Raw genomic sequence first — 18,121 nt, forward strand, 5'->3', positions numbered from 1 at the left:
AAAAAAATATATGTGATTACAGCTATAATATTTATTTATTTATTTATTTATATGATTTATATCCCGCCCATCTGGTATAATTATACCACTCTGAGCGGCTATATAATGTCAATATAATGTCAACATATTATCACTGAGAGGTATTATGAGCAAAGGATGATAAATTCTAATTAAATATTATAATCATACATGGGTTTTTTCCTCAATTTTCGTAAGTAGGGTCCAACCGTTCATAGACTATGCCTCGTTTTTAAAATATTCCTTAGGTACAGACTTACTTCCTCTGTCTCAAGTGCATAGAACCTGCAGCATGTGAGAAACAGGAATTATTGGGGGGGGGGGAATAAAAGCATGTTGTGAAACGCCAGGAGAATAAGGGCTGAAAACCCCTTGGCTGCCCTAAAAGGTCCCTCAGAAACACATGTGGATATGACAACTTAAATTATGGTGGACTGAAGTCACTCCCATTCCTCAAACACACACACACAAACAAAGGAGAACCGAGACGTAACCAGACCTCATCATCTGCCTGCTGCAATCTGGCGACCGCATAGCGCCGCACCGTTGGGTTGGTGAAATGGGAGGACAAAAGTTCCAGGGAATCTTCCACATCCATTGGCTTCCATTTCCCTAAAAGCTCCAAGGCTTGCTTGGCCTCTTGTGGGAGATGCCAGTTGACGCACTTCAAGAACTTTGTCAATGCCTGGAAGAAAGGAAACATTCAATTAGCTACACAGCAGATCTTCCTTGTTTCCCAAGGCATGACATGTCAATAACAACAACAACTATCTTAGAATCATAGCGTTGGAAGGGACTCTAAGGATCGTCAAGTCCAGCCCCCTCTCAAGGAGGCACAGTAGGGAATCAAACTGCCAACCTTTGGCTCTGCAGCCAGAGACTTAAATGCAGTATTCATTCAAGTAAGGTAAAGTTTTGCCTTGAAGTTTAGTCCACTCGTGTCCAACTCTAGGGTGTGGTGCTCATCCCCGTCTCCAAGCCATAGAGCCACCGTTTGTCTGAAGACAGTTTCCGTGGTCACATGGCCAGCGCGACTAGACACAGAACACTGTGACCTTCCCACCAAGGTGGTCCCTATTTATCTACTCGCATTTTTACATGCTTTCGAATGGCTAGGTTGGCAGGAACTGGGACAAGCGACGGGAGCTCCCTCCGTCATGTGGATTCGATCTTACGATGGCTGGCCTTCTGACCTTGCAGCACGAAGGCTTCTGTGGTTTAACCCACAGGGCCACCACGTCCCTTGAATTCATTCAAGTAGCATATACTTAAAAGCAAACAAACAAAGTCAACTGTATCCTTGGGCAGAGGGTACTGATTCAGACAAGAGCTACAATGGGAGAAAAGCACTTAAACACCTGCTTTTAAACTTGCACATACAGTATAAGATTTTTTCCCCTCCCAATTAATTTATATTATAATGTGGATTTGGGTTGTTGTTGCTTTAATTCTCAAGAATTAAAAAACTAGAGCATGATGAAAATGGAAATTTAATTTGATCACATACCTTTTCCTGATGAGTTAGGTAATAGCGGAATTTCCAGACAAGATCCTGTTCTTCATAGGTCAACTGCTTGGTTGGGGGATAGCTCACTATGATCTACACAAGAGACATTCACAGTTTTGTGACCGCGTATAAACTTTGGTCATTTTTCTGAGAGTTGTTGTGTGCAGAAGTTCCCAGACCCATAATCCCCTGTAGCTCCCATGGGATTCAGTCCTGCCCACTCATTTCCCCAGTCCTCTCCACAGGACCAAAGTGACAGCCAGAGTCGGAAATCAAATAATCTAAGAACTGAAAAACACCTGCCAGGAATTTAATTTCTTGAATTAAAGTCCCCAGAGTTCTGGATAGGGGAATTCCTGCAGGTTTCGAGAAATTCAACCTTATCTTTTCAGTGAAGAGGGTAAGTTACAGCAGTGGTTCTTAACCTTTGTTACTCAGGTGTTTTTGAACTGCAACTCCCAGAAACCTCATCCAGCAGAGCTGATGGTGAAGGCTTCTGGGAGTTGCAGTCCAAAAACATCTGAGTAACAAAGGTTAAGAACCAGTGAGTTACAGCAGTGGTCCCCAACCTTGGGCCTCCAGATGTTCTTGGACTTCAACTCCCAGAAATCCTGGCCAGCATCCATTCCAATATGACTGAAGAGCACACACTAAAATCCCAAACATACGCTAGAGTTCAATCTCAGTCTCCAGAAGCTTTTCATCTGTTTTTAGAAAAATATGGCCATATATGTATAAAAAGACAACAGTACATGTTTTGAGGGTATGGCTCTCCAAGGTCTGGAAAAGTTAACAAAAGAAGGATTTGCAGGACTCAGCAGGAACATGCTCATGCTCTCCAAGCCACAACCCTTCAAAACCAAACCAAAGGCCACTGTATTTTTGTCCTCCCTCTTCCGTGAAAAGAAGAGTAGAGGGGGTGATGAAGCTTTTTCCCTTCGCTCAAACCGAAGCCGTAACGATCCATGCTGGTGCTTAGGGATTTTGGTTAAGCTTGGACGACAGGAGATTGCCACAGTCAGGAAAAGGACCAACGTGAAAAGAAAAACAGCTGGGTCTCAAGACATAACAGTCCTCCTCCCACCTGTTTCGTACTTCCTCCAGTCGTGGGAGGACTTCCTGGAATAGACACGCCTTGGGCGAGCACGGCTTGCATCATCCCAGCGGCGAATGCCAGGCTCAGGTTTACATCCTTCTAGCAGCTGATTTTCTTCGTCCTCTAACTTTCAGCATCGTGGGTGAAATCCCCAGCTGCCCCGCCCAAGTTGTAACTCTGGCTCAGACACGTTCCTGCTTGTTCAGGAAGCCTAAAAGCAAGGTTTGCTACAAAACTGCCTTTGGGTCCGACCTGCTGCCAGCCAACGGGGATTTAAAAGGGAAGACCCTAACCGGAGATACATTTGCACACCATGGTCTGCCATGTTTATGGGCTAGGATCCGAGCTATCTGAACAGAGAAAACACAGTTACAGCCACTGTTCTGGCAGTGGAAACATTATCCTATGTGGATTATAGTACCCATAATCCCCAGCCAGTGGTGCCACATAGGTGATTTTGGAAAGAGAGAGAGAGACAGAAAGGTAACTTACATTAAGCTGATCTCGGGTAGCTGCATTGGGCTTGAGGTCATGATCAGACGGGCCGCTTCTTAAGCTTCTTGCCAGCTTGTGATGCTTGCTTTCCACTAGGTTTTCCTTTAAAAATATTTTAAACGTATCAGCATATTACTTAAGCATAAATAAATTTTAGTAAATGCACATATTGTGTTTTACATATCAATCTAAGTATTTATATTCACATACAGTGGACCCTTGACTTACAGACGGCTCGACTTACAGACTTTTCGAGTTACAGACTTCTCTGGCTGCAAAATTTAGATTCCACTTGCAGCCAGGGAATTGACCTACAGACCAGAAAAAAACCAAAATGCAACAAAAATGGAACAAAAACGGCCAGTTATGGGATTAATCGGTTCTCAATGCATTGTAGGTCAATGGAGGCTCGACCTACAGACTTTTCGACTTGCAGCCACCATTCCAATACGGATTAATTCCTTAAGTAAAGGGTCCACTGTACTTATATATACATTTACATATATATAAATTACTATGCCCACATACATATATATTTATATATATTTACATTTTATATATGTACTCGCACAATTTATATACATGTGCACACATGTGTACATGGTACATACAGTACAGTATATACAGTACATATTCCATGCTGATGTATGTAAGCATTACGTATATACTGGATACAGTAGTGCCTCGCTTAACAACAATAATCTGTTCCAACAAAATCGCTGTTAAGTGAAAACATCGTAAAGCAAAATTAAAAACCGCACTGAAACGCACTGAATACTGTTCAATGCATTCCAATGGGGTAAAAACTCACCGTCCAGCGAAAATCCTCTATACAGCAGCCATTTTCGGTGCCTGTATAGCAAGGAATCCGTCCCTAAACACAGTGGGGAGCCATTTTAAGGACCCAGCAGCCATTTTGAAAACCCAACGATCAGCTGTTTTTGATCATCGTAAAGTGAAAATCAGTTCCCGAAGCAGGGAACTGATCATCGCTAAGCAAAATCCCCCCATTTAGACCATAGTTTTGCAATCGCAATTGTGATCGCAAAAAGATTATCGTAAAGCGGATTCGTCATAATGTGGGGGAATTGTTAAGCGGGGCACGACTGTATATATTTATCCATATGTATTTTAGCTATTGCATATAATGGCACCGTCTGCTTCCGCAAGGAGAATGACATCCCTCTCAGCAGCAGACTGATCCCAAATGTCACTGTTTGCTTTCTGACTCATTGCCTCCGAACGTTTTGCATCTGGAAATCGAAAAGGGAAGTCTTTCATCACCAGCACCCTGTTGTTGACGCCGGCATCCTTCCTGCAACAGCACAGCCCAAAGATGGATTTTGATCAATCTAATCAATTCCCAACTGCGAATGGGACTCAGGATCTGCCCATTATTTAGAAAAGAGTGGTTCAGTCCTCTTTGTGATGGTGCCCTTTCTCTTCCCAGTATCTCGAAGACCAAAGCACAGCAAACATCTGCATGGCTCCCCATCGAACTTCATCATGCTGTACCTGATGATTGATGCTGTGCAGAAAATGACTCACCATTGACATCTGGGGATCAGGAACCTTGACGATCTCAGAGCTTGTTAGAATCGGAGAGGACTCATCGCCATCCTGGAAGAGGAAGCCATTCAAGAAGGCACATTAAAACACTCAAGTTATCAAGAGCTGTGCAACACACTGACTCTACTTCATGTGCTTCTGGGACAAGGCTGAACACAAAGGTATTCAAAGGTATTGAGTCCCACTGAAATAAGCAGCCAGTGCAACAGGAGACTCTTGAGAGTCCCCTGGACTGCAAAGAGAACAAACCTATCAATTCTAAAGGAAATCAACCCCAAGTGCTCATTGGAAGGACAGACCCTGAAGCTGAGGCTCCAGTACTTTGGCCATCTCATGAGAAGAGAAGACTCCTTGGAAAAGACTTTGATGTTGGGAAAGTGTGAAGGCAAGAGGAGAAGGGGACGACCGAGGATGAGATGGTTGGACAGTGTCATCGAAGCAACCAACATGAATTTGACACAACTCCGGGAGGCAGTGGAAGACAAGTGGGCCTGGCGTGCTTTGGTCCATGGGGTCACGAAGAGTCGGACACGACTAAACGACTGAACACCCAACAGCATGGGTAAAAACAGAGGGGGATCTTGCTGAAACACACACACACACACACAAGACTATACTACAGGTAGTGGCCAAAGCAAGTAGACTATTAACTAAGAAGTTCCCCTGGCTTCCCTCTCTTGTCTGCCATGAAGACAGTGCTGTCTTTCCTCAAGGTATACACGCTGGCCAGAACCACACAATCACAGAATTGGAGACCTGGAAGAGACCCCGAGGGCCACTGGGTTCCGCCCCTGGCCAGTGCAGGAATCCACGGGTAAAACATCCCTGAAAGGTCAGTCTCCGAACTTTGCTTCACAATCTCCCATGAAGTTAAGTCCACCCCCCTCTGCCGAAGCAATCACTGCCACTGTCAAATGGCTCTGGTTGTTAGGAAGTTCTTCCTAACATTAGCTGAAATCTCCTTCCTTTCGTTATGGCCGGTCCTTTCCTCCCGAGCCACAGAAAGCAAGCCCACGGCTTCTATCGGCCCTGAAAATATTTCAAAATGGCTCTGTGTCACTGTGAGGAGGCTGGTGGAGATGCCTCTGGTGAGGTGGAAAGAGGCGGGGAGAGAAGTGGAAGGGATGAGAGGAGAAGGGAAGAGAAGAGAAGAGAAGGGGAGGAGAGGAGAGGAGAGGAGAGGGAAGGGGTGGAGAGGAGAGGGAAGGAAGAGAAGGGAAGAGAAGGGGAGGAGAGGAGACGGAAGGGAAGGGGAGGAGAGGGAAAGGGTGAAGAGGGAAAGGGTGGAGAGGAGAGGGGAGGAGAGGGAAGAGAAGGGGAGGAGAGGGAAAGGGTGAAGAGGAGAGGGGAGGAGAGGGAAGAGAAGGGGAGGAGAGAGAAGGGAAGGGGAGGAGAGGGAAAGGGAGGAGAGGGGAGGAGAGGGAAGAGAAGGGGAGGAGAGGGAAAGGGTGAAGAGGAGAGGGGAGGAGAGGGAAGAGAAGGGGAGGAGAGAGAAGGGAAGGGGAGGAGAGGGAAAGGGAGGAGAGGGGAGGAGAGGGAAGAGAGAAGGGGAGGAGAGGGAAAGGGTGAAAAGGAGAGGGGAGGAGAGGGAAGAGAAGGGGAGGAGAGGGAAAGGGTGGAGAGGGAAAAGGTGGAGAGGAGAGGGGAGGAGAGGGAAGAGAGAAGGGGAGGAGAGGGAAAGGGTGGAGAGGGAAGAAAGAGAAGGGAACAGAAGGGAAGGGGAGGAGAGGGGAGGACAGGGAAGAGAAGGGAAGGGGAAAAGAGGGAAGGGGCGGAGAGGAGAGAGGAGGAAAGAGAAGAGAAGTGAAGGGGAGGAGAGGAGAGGAGAGGGAAGGAGCATTGAGGAGAGGGGAGAAGAGAGGAAGGGGAGGAATAGGTTATCCCGCCCCTACAAAATCTATGTATTTATGACATTTGTATCCTAGCCAAACACAATACTACTCTGGCCAGCTAATGGTAATAGTGACAACAGCAACAACCCTCCCACAACTTAAAACCATGAATAATTTTTTTTAGAAACCCAATAAAAACACTATTGCCCTTTCAATCCACACTTCTACAACAGGACATGGGCCATTAAAATTACAAAATAGGAACAACCTAATAAAAACAGACAAACAACACAATTAAGATATTAGATAAGATGCATGACGTGAAGGCCCATCTAAACAAGCTTCAGTGAAAACAGTTTTCAACCCAGTCCAGGCAATGGAAATCTTGTTTTAGATGCTGCCCCTGCTAAATGCCCTTTCCCATGGACATAGCAAAAGTAGAAAAACAGTGCAAGTGGCCAAGTAAGAGAGCCTGGGAACAAGATCTGGGCACGAACATCCAACTGGGCGGTTCGGCCTGGTTCATGGTTTGGCACCCTACCCCCTTCTGGCGGGCACCCACTCCGAAGCAGCACCCAAAGGAGGCACGATAGGGAAGCTGGGGGCACTGCTTCCGAGTGGGCGCCAAACACCTGTCTTGGTGGTAAACGAACTGGAGGTCCGTGCCCATCTCTATTTGGAACAGACCAAAAACGACCCCTGGAAGTTCACCTGCAGCAAATATTCACCCGCAGCGAATATTCGTCAGTAGCGAATATTCACCAGCAGCGAATATTCACCCACAGCAAATACACACTGCATCTTCTCCTTCTTCCTTCAGAGCTCAATACAACCTACAACAGGCTGTACGAGTTCACCTTTATATCACATTTGAGAGTCAGCTAAAGAGAGAAAACAGGCAAGGACAGATGAGCCATTTCTCTCCCAGAAGACACTGGCTTCCAGGTCTCCTTAGCTATGGGGCAGACCATGTGCACCCTCCACACACACAGAGCATTTCCGGTACCTGAGTAGTACCCATGCAACCTCCTCCCCCCTCCAAAAAAATCCTGGAAGAAAGGAAGAGAATATGTTGCTCAGAAATGTTCTTAGACACCCCCCCCAGGTGGTACTCTTTGTTTTTGCTTTGAGAGCCCACATGACCCTACCCTCCATGTCCTTTTTAGGGCCACTGGAGGCACATAATAGCTTTTTTAGAACAGGAAAAAAAGTTTTTGTAGGAAGAAAAAGTGGGGGTCAGCCCCTGATGTCCAGGGACAGCGGTGTCTGATCCCCAGCCTTCGGAAGGCTTCTCATCCCTGCCCTTGATGACTGTATTTTATTTATAAAATGAGTGAAGGTGACCACATGGCAACTCTCTCTTGGAACAAGCCTCCCTCTGCCATCCACTGATCAGAGAGATAATGGCACATAGCATATTCCTATGAGAGAAACGTGATGTGCCGCCGGGTTCGTGAGACGACGGAGGCGGTAATAAATCCAAGACCGCTCAAAAATCATCCATGCTTATTAAAATTCTATAAATCTGAAGTGCATTCCATGAAAGATTGGGTCCTGTAATCATGTTGTAGCTTTGGCATGTGATTTGCATGCATACCTCAGCACCCACCACATGGCATCCCTCGGCTGCCACCCTGGAAGAAATATTTCATCCCAGCGGGCAGGCGTGTGTGTGTGTGTGTGTGTGTGTGTGTGTGTGTCTGTGTGTCTGTGTGTGTGTGTGTGTGTGTGTTTGGCACTTTATAAAAAAGACAAGTATGACAAAGAACTTGCAAAAAACCTCAAACAAACCATACCTTCTCGTAATATACGATCCCGTATTCTTTGTCATCACTTTTGGCACAGCGGAATTCGATCATCAAGTACATGAAATTAGAACTCCGCTTCTCACTCTGAAATTAAAAGGAGGAAAAGCAGATGACATGGGAAGCCTTAAAGAGAAGTGCCATGTTGAACAGCTCTTCGCAAATCAAGGAGAGAAACATGTCATCTTTGAGCTCTCAAGGGGTGGATCGGGGTCTGGATTTGTAGGAACAAAATAGGTTGGAACACGGGGGAGGGGGGAAGGTTTCCAGAAATCAAGGGACCCATACACCTTCCACTTCCATTTCAACCTACCTCATCCCAAAATTGGGAGCAGCAACCAGACAGTCAACCACACATTTCAGAGAAACAACCAGTTATCCTGGCTGGTTCTCTGCAATAGAGAACAGGATGTGACCCTTTTATGGTACTCATTTTTGCAGAGTTGGACGGGACTTAGGAGAGATGGGAAGCCAAAGGAGATCTCAGGCAACCGGATGGTTACACATTCCTCACTCTGGCTTTAGAATAAGAGAGTGTTTGGAAGAATTACTGCTTTGGACTACACACTCAAAAGGTGTAACTCCAGAATAGCCCATAACCCAGGTGGCCGGTTTTTAACCCGATGTTCAAAGAAAGTACTGTAGAGCAGTGGTCCCCAGCCTTGGGCCTCCAGATGTTCTTGGACTTCAACTCCCAGAAATCCTGGCCAGCAGAGGTGGTGGTGAAAGCTTCTGGGAGTTGTAGTCCAAGAACATCTGGAGGCCCAAGGTTGGGGACCACTGCTGTAGAGGTATGTGTGAAGCAACATCATGGAAGAAGATGACACACGTTCTAGCAAACGTGGGTAAGATGCTGTCTTCTCCCTATAGACCTCCTAAGTGGGCCTGCATAAAGGGTGATCCCTTTTTAAAAAATGTAAACCTGGGAAATAAACCTTTCTTAGACTTTTCAACTGTGGGGAAACATCGCTAAACGTCAATAATAAGGGCCCAGGGGACAACAGGAAGAATTAAGTGTAATAGTTTGGTTGCCATAATCTGGCTGTGCCTGGGCATATTCAAAAAGAGAATTATTAGATACAAATGCAGGAACAGACAGTATCTTTATTGGACCATTAAGAAAACAAACAAACAAAAATAGAGCAAGTTTTCAATGATAATTCACCTTCTTCAGGCTGTGCACCAAATTCTTGTGGGTAGCTCCAAAATTATATTTTACTATTAAAGTCCCAAAAGGTTCATGGGCTGCCGTTGGGAGCCAGGCACAGCTGCTTAGATGGAGATGGCTGTAGTTTGCAGTCTGCAAGAGCCAGTGGTTTGGAATTTATGACCCATCTCTCTAAACAAAAGCTGGCCAGCAATTTGATTTCTCCCTTCCTCTCCCGCTTTCTGCCTTCATTTGAAACCCAAAGAGTTTCTGTTTGGCTAGTGAAAAGCAGCAGGGTAACAGAAGCAAGGCCAGCCTCCATCAGAATTGGGATTAAAAATTTGTTTAAACCATCAGGAACAGCCAATTTCAGCGAAATCAACAGTTTTGCCTGGTGGAAGCTTTCCTCCGCATGCAGTACTGCTTGTCTGGTTCCAGACGTTCATGAAGTTCAAGAACTCATCATGTTGGTCTTCAGGTGTCCTGACCAGCCATTCTGTGGCATTTTACAAAGTTCAGAACAAATAAAGACTACAGGGATGCCTCGCAAGATGAATGCCTCGTGCAACGAAAAACTCACAAGACGAAAGTGTTTTGCAATTTTTCAGTGACTCGCAAAATTAATTTTTCTATGGCCATGCTTCGCAAGATGATTTTTTCCCCCAATGCATTCATATGCATTGAAAATGGATTCCTATGGGAAAATTCGCAAGATGAAATTTTCGCAATACGAAGTGACTCACGGAACAAATTATTTCATCTTGCGAGGCATCACTGTATATGGCCTTGTCCTGATTTTTTTTCAGAACTATTCAAGGTGACCAAACACACAGCTACCACTCTTGCCAAGGAAAACCAGATAAGTATCAAAAGATAAAAGATTCCATTTTCTCGTCAAAAGACCATTTGCAGCTAAACTTCTGGAATCTTAAAGTTGGTAATCATCAAATGCCAGAATTGAGATTGACCAGCAAACAAAAGAAAAAGAACACTCTGAAATGTAACTTGCACAATCCTGGTTTTGCACAATGCAGAAAAACACTAATAGGTTGGATAACGTGTCTTTCACAGAAGTCAATGCTCCATCAGTGATGTTCTCCTTGAGAAAACTCTGGGTTCCCCCAGGTAGATGCTGAGAACCAATAACTTGGAAAATTAAGCTGTTTGTTTGTTTTTTTCAGAATGTGCATGGACTAAAGAAAAAAACTTGGGCACAATCCCTGAATTCTAGATGATTTCATCCAGCAAGATGTCCAAGGTTTGAAAGCTCATTTGTGACAATTCAACCTACCTCGTTGATCATCTCAATTTCTCGAAAGGTCAGTCTGTCCAGCCAGTCTACCTTAACCATGTGACCTTGCCGATGTGACTTGGTGAGCTGCCATCAAGAAATAGAGATAGAGATATATACATATATACACTGTATTTATGTGTCATTTAAAATTCGTGCAGCAAAGGAAAAGAGGCACCCACCACTTTGAAAACAAGCAAAATTATTTCAAATAAACATATAGTTCTGCAAAATATGTGTTTCAGGCTGCTGCAAAAACAGCTCAGACCCTCCTGGAGGGTTCACAAATGTCACAGCATATACAGTGGTGCCTCGCTTAGCGATGTTAATTGATTAAAAAAAAAACATCGCTAAGCAAAACACCATTTCCCATAGGAATGCATTGAAAACCGGATAATCCGTTCCAATGGGAACGGATTACCGTCCTTAAGCGAAAATCGCCATAGTAAGCATCGCTAAGCGAAACGCGGTTCCCCCATTGGAATGCATTTCAATGCATTTCAATGGTTTTGACAGGTCCGTTTTCGCTATTTTTAAAGTGTCTTAAAATGTTCAAAAACGGTTTAAAATGCTTGGAATGTTTTAATAGGCAAAATTCACTTCCCGACAATCGGTTCCTTGCTTCGGGAACCGATTCTTCGCATTACGACATTTTTGAAACAGCTGATTGGGGGCTTCAAAATGGCCACCCGCTGTGTAAAATGGCTCCCCGCTGTGTTTTTGGATTCCTAGCTTTACAGGCACCAAAAATGGCTGCCCCTATGGTGGATCTTCACTGGATGGTGAGTTATTCAGCCCATTGGAATGCACTGAACGGGTTTTCAATGTGTTTCAATGGGATTTTTTATTTAGCTTAATGAGGATTTTGCTGGAACGGATTATCCTCGTTAAGCAAGGCACCACTGTAGTAAGAACCCTCCACAAAAAGACCAGCTTCCACAAACTTACCTCTGCCCCTCTTCAGACATTGAGACTAAACCAATGTATGAAAACATGATACGCCACTATTAAACCTGCAGTGCATCTTGATTTCTTTAAATTTGTTCAGATAAAATCTATGGTTCATCTAATCTTCGCCTTAATACTCCTCACAGCTAAGTGTGAGGGTTTATTTGCTTCAACACTTAAAATTTACATTTAAAAAGGTTGGGTACAAGCATATTTAAAATCTGCACAATTAGGGGGAAAATGAGCATAAAAGAGGATTGTTTAATTTGCACAACACACTTCATCTGTATAATTCTGGCGCAGAGCCCATGCTGTCTGTGGGAGCAGGTAAGAAAAGCCCTAATGCTAGAGATAATAGATTTGTGCAATTATCATGATACATGCTTTTTTAAAAAAAATGATTTAGTTAGAAGCTTTTAAGGTTATCGTCTCTAAAGAAAACCCTGCAGTGTCAGTTCCCAAATGCGCCACATGGGACTTGTAGGAAACATGAAACGACCATGTTAGATCATTCCACCAATGGAGTACTCACACAACTGGAAAGTTATACAGGAGAACCAACAAGAGGTCAGTACTCAATGATTCGCTTATCCACAGTCAGAATATATTAAAAGTTGTGTGTGTCTGTGTCTGTGTCTGTGTGTGTGCGTGTGTGTAAAGAAGTTACCAGAACTGACCACTAGAGGGAGCCACTTTGCTATCCATTTTTAACGGCATCCACAGGGGCTTGGAACTAATCTCATGCCCAGATGGGGATCCTATTGTACTCAGCAAAGGTCAACCAGTATTTGCCAGTGACATCATTATAACACAACATCTACACAGCCTGCACTGATACAATTGTGTGTTACGTAGGGGGTTGGCAGCAGGCAACCCATGTCCTTCATCAAGCAAGTCCAAGGTTGCCCATTTTTTAACTTTGCCATCGTAACACCACTGAATTTTGGCAGTGAGGCAACCAAATACCCTCTGAACACAGAGTTCTGGTCTAAACCAAAGTGTGGGAGCAGCACGCATCTTCTCCTCAAGCCAACGGGTCCTCTCGAATACAGCGTGCATCTAGTTTTCAAGCCACTAAACGCTCCTTGAAACAAGACACACCCACCTGACACATCTTGTTTTAAGGCTGAGCTGATGTTTTAAACAGGGTTACATGTGATACGGGGGACGTGTCCCTTGGGGGACTGAGAAGGGTGCAAATCAAATTCACTGACTTCCAGATGTTGTCCATCTGGTATAAGGGAGCCCCAGGGGCGTCACCCCTGCACAGCCCTACTCCTGAGCCCTGACCCACTGTGAAAAGATGCAGCCAAGAGGTGAATGCATCTCAGCTAAGATAATCTACAGCTGTAATACAGGTTGCCTGTTTCTTATCAGAGAAGTTGGTGAAGAAAATACACATCGTTGGCAAGGGTCTTTCCACTCCAATATTTGTGTGTGTGTGTGTTGTGGGCATTAAGTCTTGCATGATTTAGACACAGCCATTCTCAGACGGGACCATGGGGAGCCCCTGGCACATTTGAAGGGGGCCACAGACTGGAAACAACTCTTTGCACACCACCTTATAAGGTTCATTATGCAGCTTACACAGTCCTGATTCACCTTATATTTCTTTCATATTGTGTTTATGGCTGTGGCCCAAAAAAAAAAGTTTAGAATGGCTGATCAAGAACATGGGTCCACAATTTACAGTCTAAGATTTCTTAGATTCTAAATCCCAGAAGCGATTGTAATTTAATGTACTAGCGAGAGTTTCTTGGGATTGTGGATCCCCAATGTTTAAGGCACCAAGTTTGGGAGCCACTGATCTAAAGAGCTAGACTAGTACACTATTAGAGAAGGGATGGCCAAAGGTATTCTTGGATTGCAACTCCCATGCTCCCTAAACCACAACTCTGCTGACTAAAACTGATGGGAACTGCAGCCTAATAGAGCCTCTCCCTTATCCAGGCCCTAAGTTTGACTCTGCCATGGGGCTCACAGAGCAACCTCAAGCCAGTCCCTACCTCTCAGCCAAACCTAGCACCCAGAAAGGCTGAGGATAAAAATGTAGGCATCCTTTGGTCTCAAGAGACTAGGGTAACATGCTCTTGGAAGAGCGTCTAGTGTGGCTGAGAAGGCCAATTCGAGAGTGACCATCCCTTCCACACTGATGACCAATACAATCTGTCCCCTGTCCAGCTCCCTGGTTTTGCTGCTTTCAGGACAGCCTCTTTGCCTCGGCCTGCTGGACAAGGGTCTCTTCAAATTGGGAGAGGCCATGATGCACCACATGCCTCCAGGCTGAACACTCTGATGTCAGGGTTTCCCATCTGTTGAAGTCCATTCCTAAGGCCTTCAGATCCCACTTGCAGATCTCCTTGTATCGCAGCTGTGGTCTCCCTTTGGGGCGATTTCGCTGCACTAATTCTCCACACAGGAGATCCTTTGGAATCTGACCATCAGCCGTTCTCGCGACGTGCCCGAGCCAACGCAGACGTCGCTGTTTCAAGTAATGTATACATGCTACAAATTCCACCTCGTTCTAGGACTACTTTATCTGTTCATAACTGTAAGTAATAAAACATTTCTATTCTTTTTCCTACAAATGTCTAAGAGTGAGTTATCGCGTTAATGTGCCAGTTAATGAGAAAGAGGTGGACGATTAGGGAACTACTTCTCTGTGAGCCTCTGTACTTTGATTTATGTAGCTAAGAGAATTTTGCCAGAAATTCAAAACTCTACAACCGTTTCTATCTGCTTCTCTCAAACAGATCAAAGGGCTGAAAGGGTTCTTCACAGAAATGCTGACTTTTTTTTTTCTTCTGGAAAGGAGTGTAGCACAATACATCGTTTTGAAAAAAGCTATTCAGCACAGAAGTTCCAAAAGTCCAAACAAAGCCACACAATCCATGCCACACACACACACTTCTGGGTGCATAGTTTTTAGTCCAGGTGATTAAAGGGGTGACAAGCCCAACCTCAAGGGAGCAAATCCATTTCCATCAACCCTCCTATGCTTTAGAGGTCAAAACTGTTCCCAAAGCAGTCATGAGAAGTGTACTCTTCTCTAAGTCATGACCCTTCCATGCTCTATCTTTGGGGAAGGGGGCAAAGTATGATCCCGAGGGGTCATGCAAGAGACCCCAAGGCTGCTTTTCAAGTCTCGTCCAACTTGCATTGCCACGGCACGGGCGCCTCCCAGAGGCAGTGGGGCTGCAAAGCACCAAACCCGTTTGGCCAAAAAGGAATTTGTGCCCATCTCTAGTCCTGTGGTCATTTCAACCGCATTCAGAAAGAGTTTTAGTAAAACGGGGTTGGGGTACCTTAGAAATAAGACAGAGAATTACAGTGGTGCCCCGCTTGACGATTACCCCAGCAGATGATGAAATTGCTTAACGATAATGTTCTTCTTTCGCTTGATGACAATATCGCTTAACAGCGATTTTAACGGAACGTATTAACGTTGTCAAGCAGGGCACCACTGCATTTTCCCTTCTCTGACGTGATACAACTATCTCTTAGATGTGCTTAACTTAGATTTCTTAACTGTTAGAGCAGCACAACAATGGAACCAATGACCTCGAGAAGTGCTCCAATGCTGGAGGCATTCAAGAGAAAATGGGACAACCTTCTTTCAGATCTGCTTTGATGGCATTAAGCAGGGGGTTGGATCTGATGGCCTTATTGGCCCCTTCCAATTCCATTATTCTGTGATTCTATGCAGCTGTTGCACTAAAAATAATACCTCAGAAGAGTTTCTAAGACTCTAAAATTATAAAAACCATTACAAGTCTTTATTTAATATATCCTGAGTGAACAAGCAATGTATTTAGAGTCTTAGAGACCCAATATGAAGTGAAAGAGCTACTATTCGTAAGCAAATGTCTGATCTCTTCCTATGTTTTTTTCTTTAAGTAGAATTATTTAGGGTACTATGGTGGTCCATGGATTGTCCATGAACCAGTTGCATAAAGAAAAAGCCTCCCCCCACAACTTCAGTTTACTTCCCAGAACATTGGAAACTTTCTTCATAAGAGGAAAAGTGGTTGAATTACATTATTAGGGTACTTTTTTCAGTCTAGGAAAGGAAGTCCATGGCTTTCATCATATTCTCAAAGAGGTCAATAACCAAAAAAAGGTTAGGAACCAGTGGAATAATTGACGTAGAGGCATTTGAAGTTGATCTGGGTTTTGAAAGAAAAAATATTCCCTGACAAAATTTGGGTCAACAAACCCACAATAGTGAATTTATGAAGGGCTCTTACAAGCATAGGAGGGTTAAGAGGTATCAAGTCAAACTCCAGAGCTGTATCGAACAGTCTTTATCCGCAGCACAGGGAAAGTTCTCAGATTATTAGGATGTTAGTCGCTAGGAAGTCGAAATCATGCACATTTCTGGAAGACGGGTGTTGGCCAGGCGTGGCCCCTTGTTACTTACTTCCTCCAAACGCTCCTCGTCAGAGGCCTACATTAAAGAGACCCGTTCGTTAGTCACATGTGCTGAAGGAGCAACCATTTCTAGTTCATTAACCACCATCTAATCCAATCTAACCTTCTATCTCTGTGGAAATTTCACATCGATCTAATTGGCCAAAGGCATTTTCTCTGGACTGAGCATTAATGGCGTTCACGTTCCACAGATTCTCAATCAGATGCAAAGTATGTTTTAAGTTCACCCGTTACATGATCACTGTGGTACCAAAGTCACTACAACACAACCCTTCCCCATGGAGTGCAGATGGGCCACTCTGGAATGCGAGGTGAGAGGGGGGAAATGCACCACCAGCACCCCTTGCAAGAGGCACCAGGCCTAGAAAGCTCCAGGCATTTCAACAGGGTCAAACAAATAAATGCTCAGATGTCTACTTCCAGTGATTACTACAGTGGTGCCTCGCAAGACGATGTTAATTCGTTCCATGAAAATCACTGTCTTGCGAAAACATCATCTTGCGGAACGCGGTTCACCATTGGAATGCATTAAAATCTATTTAATGCATTCCAATGGGGGGGAATCATCTTGCGAGGCATCGGTCTTTTTTTAAAAAAAAACCATCTTGTGAAGCATAGACCCAAACAATGTCTTGCAGATTAATCGTCCTGCAAGGCAATCGTCTTGCGAGGCACCACTGTGTTTGGGTTTTATAGGGTAAAAGAGTGGTTTCCAGTCACTGGATACTTTCTAGTCTTGTTGAGATCAATAGGGTTTGCATCTGACTAAATCTCCTTGCACTTTGAGCTGAGATTTTTGTGATAATGGATAACAGCATAATCTCACGTGTGTCTGCTTGAGGTTCAATGAGACTTACCCAGTTTCCCCGAAAATAAGACCTAACCTGAAAATAAGCCCTAGTCGGATTTTTCAGGATGCTCGTAATATAAGCCCTACCCCCAAAATAAGCCCCAGTTAAGTGAAACCCCGCCCTCCGCCCTTGTGCAGCAACCAGAAGAAGATGATAAAAAATGTAGATGTTTGTAGATGAAAAAAAAACATCCCCTGAAAATAAGCCCTAATGCGTTTTTGTTTTGTTTTATTTGTTTTTTTTAGCAAAAATTAATATAAGGCCCTGTCTTATTTTTGGGGAAACACGGTACTTTCTAGCAAATAGGCCTACATTGAGTGTCTAGAACAGTGTCATTCCCTACCTTGGGTAACCCAGACGTTCTTCGACTAAAACTCCCAGAAGCCTTCACCACTAGCAGTGCTGGCCTGGATTTTTGAGAGTTGTAGTCCAATAACATCTGGGGACCCAAGGTTGGGAACCCTTGGAGTAGAGGAATATCCCCAGAAGTCCTAAATACCTGTGGTAATTCACACACTATTGCAACTGATTACAAAAGCAAGCTTGTAATCGGGGGGGGGGGGTTCATTAACGACTATAGGGTGCTCCACCGGACTCTTGAGGCCACAAAAAATAAATCCAGAGTCCCACGTCAAGCCCACAAGCCACAGGTGGCTTCCCTCTGCTGTACTATCTAAATTATGTGACAAGATCCAGGCAACAAGTGAGTGGGTCTAGTCTATTTTGGTAGCCTTATCCTCCATGGCCCAAACCCCCTCTGAAAGCCATCCAACTTGGCCGTCACCTCAACATGCCGAAATCCTTTTAACTGCTTATTACGTGAAGAATGTCTTCTTCTCTGCCCTGAAAAGTGCATCATTTAACTTTACTAAATGATCAACAAAGCTAATTTCTGCATGGCTGCTTGCTGGTGGACTCCATTCTATCACGGAAAGGTGGTTCATGTTGCATGCTACCTTCTCTGTGCTAACAGTTGAAAGAACGGTGACTACAGAAGAACCCCTGCATTCAGAGGCAAAGTGCCTCTGGGCGCTAGTTCCTAAGTGGCAAACAGGTGTCAGAAACTTTCCATTTTACACCTTGCTTGGCCACTTCTAGAGATGGGATGATTAAGATTCCTGAAGGTCAGGG

General features: G+C 44.5%; 1 protein-coding gene across 2 annotated transcripts in view; it reads right to left on the reverse strand.

The window, feature by feature from the left end:
• The window catches only part of PIK3C3 (phosphatidylinositol 3-kinase catalytic subunit type 3), a 110,839-nt gene that overhangs the window by 83,166 nt on the left and 9,552 nt on the right, over positions 1–18,121 (reverse strand). The window contains exons 5-11 of one of the 2 annotated variants that reach the window (XM_072992986.2): positions 16,129–16,155; positions 10,761–10,847; positions 8,314–8,409; positions 4,665–4,736; positions 3,114–3,218; positions 1,526–1,618; positions 518–703 (exon numbers count right to left, since the gene is read on the reverse strand). In XM_072992986.2, coding sequence (XP_072849087.2) covers positions 518–703; positions 1,526–1,618; positions 3,114–3,218; positions 4,665–4,736; positions 8,314–8,409; positions 10,761–10,847; positions 16,129–16,155 — 666 coding nt within the window. The remainder of the gene's footprint in view (positions 1–517; positions 704–1,525; positions 1,619–3,113; positions 3,219–4,664; positions 4,737–8,313; positions 8,410–10,760; positions 10,848–16,128; positions 16,156–18,121) is intronic. The other variant, XM_072992987.2, reaches the window with a different exon arrangement.

The sequence above is a fragment of the Pogona vitticeps genome, chromosome 2 (genome assembly GCF_051106095.1).
Source record: "Pogona vitticeps strain Pit_001003342236 chromosome 2, PviZW2.1, whole genome shotgun sequence".
Taxonomy (NCBI): Eukaryota; Metazoa; Chordata; class Lepidosauria; order Squamata; family Agamidae; genus Pogona; species Pogona vitticeps.